Source organism: Nilaparvata lugens, chromosome 11 (genome assembly GCF_014356525.2).
Source record: "Nilaparvata lugens isolate BPH chromosome 11, ASM1435652v1, whole genome shotgun sequence".
In the NCBI taxonomy this organism is placed as follows: Eukaryota; Metazoa; Arthropoda; class Insecta; order Hemiptera; family Delphacidae; genus Nilaparvata; species Nilaparvata lugens.
This window is the reverse complement of record NC_052514.1, coordinates 1,063,708-1,070,097: the sequence shown is the minus strand read 5'-3', so window position 1 is coordinate 1,070,097 and position 6,390 is coordinate 1,063,708. Positions and strand designations below refer to the sequence as shown.

General features: G+C 37.0%; 1 protein-coding gene across 2 annotated transcripts in view; it reads right to left on the bottom strand.

Annotated features, from left to right (window-relative positions):
- Nucleotides 1-6,097, bottom strand: part of LOC111056174 (proteasome subunit alpha type-3) — a 16,281-nt gene extending 10,184 nt beyond the window's left edge. The window contains exons 1-3 of one of the 2 annotated variants that reach the window (XM_039437382.1): nt 5,821-5,973; nt 5,089-5,295; nt 1,675-1,745 (exon numbers count right to left, since the gene is read on the bottom strand). In XM_039437382.1, coding sequence (XP_039293316.1) covers nt 1,675-1,745; nt 5,089-5,295; nt 5,821-5,841 — 299 coding nt within the window. In that variant the 5' untranslated portion in view covers nt 5,842-5,973. Of the gene's footprint in view, nt 1-1,674; nt 1,746-5,088; nt 5,296-5,820 lie in introns of both variants that reach the window. The other variant, XM_039437384.1, reaches the window with a different exon arrangement.
- Between the last annotated feature and the right edge of the window lie 293 nt (nt 6,098-6,390).

Genomic DNA, 6,390 nt, shown 5'->3' with positions numbered 1-6,390 from the left:
TTGATAATATCTAGCGGTACACAACAGTAATCTATCACGAAAGCACCTCTCTGATTCGAAAAAGTTAATTCCCAATTTTCATCCCCCTTAGCTCTACCATTCAATATTATATAATTGAAAAAAGTTAATTTTACCTGGAAAATAATTAAAATAGTATATTTCGCACCTAGAGCAGAAAATGAGACTCGGCCTACGGCCTCGGACTTGAAAACCGATTTCGAGCCGGAAAAACATTTTTGCCCGTGGTACGAACGATATTTTTCGCCACACTACAGGTATTGCTGACAAAATAAATAAAGAATACAAAATAAAGAATACTTATTATCGTACCTATCTCTTGATTTTAGTGGTAGAAGATTTGCAGTCAGGATTTCAGATTCTATTAAAATTTCACTTGGAATATCACGGGCGTCGTCATCTTCAAGCATTTTTGAAAATTTGGAATGCGCTAATCAACAATAAATAATTCAATAAAACTGGTTGCGAAGCGAATGCTGAATTAGTTTGATTTGAAACCAGAATTGAAATCATGGCGACTTCAGCTGATGAAGAAAGTGGACACTCGCCCGATCTAGAGGATGACTTATCAACTACGGACTTCCATGACCGGCTGAAAAGAGACCACTTTCTGGCCTAGACCGGAAAAGAAACCCTTTTCTGACATCAGACGAGAGTCGTCTGCAAACAAGGTCTTTCAGATCTACGTAGGGACTGGAAAACAGCTGCTTTCTGTGCAGTGTGGCGAAAAGGTATATATTTTAATATAGGCCTATGTATATATTCATAACTTTCATTACTTTAGTTATAAATATTGCCTCCCAATTATTTAGCAGCTCTAGACTACTAAGATTAGGTTAAGAATGTTCTGTATCCTCATTCCTCAGTACAGCTGATGATGCGTTGGTTAACTACGTGAAACCATGCTACTGTTTTAAAGTTTTTAATACATTTTTAGTAAAATTTGACAATATCTTTGTTTTCTTATTACTTAGCTGTTTTCTTATTTCAACTTCCGCCCGCCACCGCACCTCTGTTGTGTTGGAAGAATTTCTTGCCACTTTAGCGCCATACTTACTACTTGGCACTACAGCTCCTTCAGAGCCTTGACCTCCTTCAAAAAGCCTCTCCATTCGTCTCTATCGACAGCCTTACGTCTCCATCCTCTGACACCCAGCTTCCCAATGTCGTCCTCCGCCATACTTACAACTTACTCCTTGGCGCTACAGCTCATTCAGAGCCTTGACCTCCTTCAAAAAGCCTCTCCATTCGTCTCTATCGACAGCCTTACGTCTCCATCCTCTGACACCCAGCTTCCCAATGTCGTCCTCCACATCCTCCAGCCAACGCTTTCTCGGACGTCCTCTCAGCCTTCTCCCTCCTGGGTTGTTCCTGAAGACCTTTTTTACAACTCTTGAGTCACTCATCCTCTCAACGTGTCCCAGCCAACTCAAACGCCTCACTTTTATCTCGTCAACAATTTGACATTTCTGGCACAGATCACGCAGGTCTTGATTTGATCGTATTCGCCATTCACCATTAACATATACAGGGCCAAATATCTTTCTCAAAACCTTTCGCTCCCAAATATTTAATAGGTACCACTTAGCGCCATAGATTGACTAAAATAGATTCTACATTAAAATTGATAGAAAATGTTGTTGAAAAAGTTCTCACCTGTAGCTGGAAGCTTCATTTCTAGCATTTTCCGCCAAATGCCTGGCATCAGAGATCAAACCAGAAGTTGCCTGTAAAAATAAACATAATTTGTCAAAAAGTAACAAAGATTCATAGCCGTGAAACTATTAGCAGTAGTTTATCAAGTTGAAACAATATTTATAGTAAATTATTCTCAATTCAGGTCTAATTTTCTGACGCCAAATGCCTGGCATCAGAGATCAAACCAGAAGTTGCCTGTAAAAATAAACATAATTTGTCAAAAAGTAACAAAGATTCATAGCTGTGAAACTAATAGCAGTAGTTTATCACAAGTTGAAACAATATTGATAGTACATTATTGTCAATTCAGGTCTAATTTGAAACAATTCTAAGAAACAATAATTTTAGAGCGACTAATTGGCTGGCGTGCACAAAAGCCTGTTGAATTTTAACCGTGATTAAGTTAAGTGGTAATTAAGTTAAAGTGCTAAGTTAAAGGACGTCTTCCTCTTCTCTGATTAATTGTCATAGCATTTCACCGTAATTTGATCACCGTTAACATTTAACAGACTATTGTGCAACTGAACCTTAGTGTTTAATGCATGTCGCCATCAAACCCACGATGTGGGTAATTGATGAAGAAAAAAAGGTAAGTTACTAGTAGTTCTGTGAACAGTAGACCTCACGCAGTATTCTCATCCACAAGTAGGCCTACCTGATTGAAACTATAGACCTTATGAAAATACAGCAATAGACTGGCTTCTCCACACATCTGTGTAATCACTTGTCAGCTGATTTATGATGAATAATTCTATAGTCTGATTCTTACTTTAATATTGGCGTATGAAGGAGGCTCCTTTTTCCTTTTATATTATCCTTGAAATGAAAAATTTCCAAAAACCTTGTACATACGTCGACGCGCAATTAAAAAAGGAACAAACCTGTCAAATTTCATGAAAATGTATTACCGTGTTTCGCCGTAAATGCGCAACATATAAACATTTAAACATTAAGAGAAATGCCAAACCGTCAACTTGAATCTTAGACCTCACTTCGCTCGGTCAATTAAGGTAAGAGGTATTTAGGTATTGGACTATTACCGTGGTTATTTTTATGTTTTATTTTCACTTTTAGTTATTTTCAAGTCCATGAGGTCTACAGGTCTCCCAATAGAACGTCAAGAGAACTCAAAACAAGTAATCCATTTATTGAGGTAGAAGATAAGGCTAGGCGCACACCATTTAGTCAAGTCAAGACAAGACATGACCAGACACGTTTAGTCACAATACTTCACATACTGTAGTTGCTTATGACGCAACTCACACTGATTAGTCATTGCAACTAGACATGTCTTCATAAGGAACATGTCAAGCATTGTGACTAAACGTGACTAGTCTTGTCTTGACTAACTGGTGTGTACCTAGCCTTAGTCAAGTCAAGACAAGACACGTTTAGTCACATTACTTCACATAGTTGTTTATGACGCAACACACACTGATTAGTCATTGCAACTAGACATGTCTTCATAAGAAACATGTCAAGTATTGTGACTGAACGTGACTAGTCTTGTCTTGACTAACCGGTGTGTGCCTAGCCTTAGTCAAGTCAAGACAAGACACGTTTAGTCACAATACTTCACATAGTTGTTTATGACGCAACACACACTGATTAGTCATTGCAACTAGACATGTCTTCATAAGAAACTATGTGGAGTATTGTGACTAAACGTGTCTTGTCTTGACTTGACTTGACTAAGGCTAGGAACACACCAGTTAGTCAAGACAAGACATGATCAGACACGTTTAGTCACAATACTTCACATAGTTGTTTATGACGCAACACACACTGATTAGTCATTGCAACTAGACATGACTTCATAAGGAACATGTAAAGTATTGTGACTAAACGTGACTAGTCTTGGGTTGACTAATCGGTGTATGCCTAGCCTGAGAATGCTAATATGGATGTGTGGGTTTACGAGGTTACGAGAAGGGAGGGATGAGATTTGTAATGAGGTGTTGAGTGGTACAATTGGGGTGGGTACAAAGATGCAGGAAGCTAGGATGAGGTGCTTTGGACATGTGCAGACATGACTATAGTGAGGTCCACGTTATAATGGCAGTGAAGAAAGATAGGAGAAAAACTTTGCCAATCGTCTGTCTTGAAAATGCCTTCTATATACATAGCTGATACAGGTTTATTGATGTTATATTAACGGTTTATTCTTGTTTAAATAATCAATAATTATATTTTATGAAGCAAAAAATTATATTTTTCAATGATTTCAAAATGAAAATTAAATATTTTGTTAAAAGACGATCTGTAACAGACCAATTGTTACAGTCTTGAGTCCTCTTGCTCTTTTTTTTAGCTCTCTTTTTCCATTTAAGCACTCTTCACAAATGGTGACAAAAACAGTGGTAGGGAAGTGCAATAGTCTGTAGATTGCATTCTATCATATAGCATATATGTTAGGTTATCTTAGTATTATGAATATATATTATTTTTTTGCTTATAACTATTTCAAACTTAATTTACTTTTTGTTATTAGCTTGCTCATAGGAACTCTCCCCCATTCACGGACGTATAGTCTTCTTGGGGGATTCCACTTTTCAATAATGTTACAATTTTAAACAAAATAGTAAAGTGATTTATCTTTATATTTATTTTTATTGTAACATCAATGTTGTACAAATTTGAAATTTTATGTGGAAATAAATTGAATTGAAATTGAAAGCGAGAAAGAGATAACGCTATCTGCTTTGTTTTATAATAGGAATGTGGAGAGCCAGATTTAATATTGAGATAGACCAGGACATTGGAGCAGGAAATATGGTGCGTTTCATTAAGGCCAGAAGGATTGAATGGCTTGGACACCTAGCCAGAATGAGTGACGGGAGGGGGAGGGTACCATCAAGACTCCTAGAAGAAAGAATGCTTGGGACGAGAAAGAGAGGTCGACCAAGGACAAGATGGTTGACCGACGTGATTGGAGACCGTGTGCTGGGCGTGGCGAACTGGCGACGGAGTGCACAGGATAGAGACGATTGGAGGCACTATGTAGAGGAGGCCAAAGTCCACCCAGGACTGTAGAGCCGGATAAAGTGAAGTAAAAGTAAGTAAGCTTTGTTATATGATAGTCAAGGATAGCAATACCATTGCTAATCAAACACTGCTATTATAATGTGGATCTCACTATAGGATTATGTGGAACGGAGGGTGCAGAATTTAAATCTGGATGGGACGAGAAATCGAGGGAGACCAAGGATGAGGTGGAGAGACAAGTGGAGGCTGATTTGCGGGAGAGGGATTGATGAAGCGGGGAGGAGATGAACAGGACTTTGTGGAAGGAGGGAAATTCCGACCCTATAGGATTGAGATAACGCTTAACTAACAATATAATCGATGATTTAATTAATTTTATTCTCTTACCATGCCGATTCCTTCATCAATGTGGAATATCTTTTTGCCAGAGCCAGGCTCATACAGTTTTGAAGTGACGATTTTCTCGACAGCCAATACAACGCCATCCTTCCCTCTCAGCCCAATAGCGGTTCCTCCAATTTCAACCGCTTTTTGAGCATATTCGACCTGGAATACTCTTCCATCAGGAGAAAATTGCGACGCTGAGAGATCGTACTAAAAGCAACAATTTTTAAAAATTTAATTATTTTTGTAAAAATGTTTGCAACACATTAAGTGCGACTCGAAAACATTGCTAACAAATAATATAGGCTGTAGCATGAGTAAGCATTCAGGTTACTGTACATTGATTAACAGATTCCAAAGTCAAAAAAGACAGTTCATGAGTAAATTCTTGATATTTGGATGCTCCTTAATGATGTTTCTAATGAGCAATAAAGTTTTTCATGTATAGAATAAAACAGAAATGTTGTTGATGCAGTTACAAGTTTTGAGGTTATCTTTTACCAAACACTGACAAATTGGATTATAATGGAATTGTGCGTGTACATGAGTATAATATTTAGGATAAGTGGAGCTAGTTTAGTAGAAATTCAAGATAAAATTGGCGAAATCTAATTAAATTGTTTGATAGTATTGTTTTTAATATCTGGACATGAGCATGAAGTAAGCACAAAAGAAGCTTTGTTGTTTTTGTTAATTTTGCTTTAAGTATGGATGGGATTTTCTAATAAAACTTACCCCTGTTCCAATTGAACTCATTTTCGCAAGTTTATGGTATTTTTTTCAAATAAACAACGAAATAAAAATTTCAGACCGGAGAAGTAAGGTTAAGCGTCGTATTGTATGACATGCAAAACCATTCTTTGGAAATGGTTACTTGATCTTGTTGATGATTCTCATTTTCAAAACAGGACGGTATGTGAAAGTTTTCATTTTTATGGATCATAAATACTAATATATATTAAATGAAAATTTTAAATAAGATTCTCATTGAATGATTATTATATTCAATATCCATATTTTTATAATATTAATCTTAATAATCATGGCTCCAATAGCTTGAACGACCTTGAATTACCTACCTGTTCAACTATATAACTAAGTCCGGATGGGTTGCGCCAAGAGTTATAACCCATACCTACTTATAACATTACAACTATCGAAATGACAGCATGGATTAAACAAGAATATAATCCTGAATGGGATAAATGGCTTAAGCCAACACTTAAGACTTGAGTTGAATGCTGCTATATCCTTACTTACTTAGGTACTTGATACATCAATCCTTTGTCGTTTGCTGGGATGACC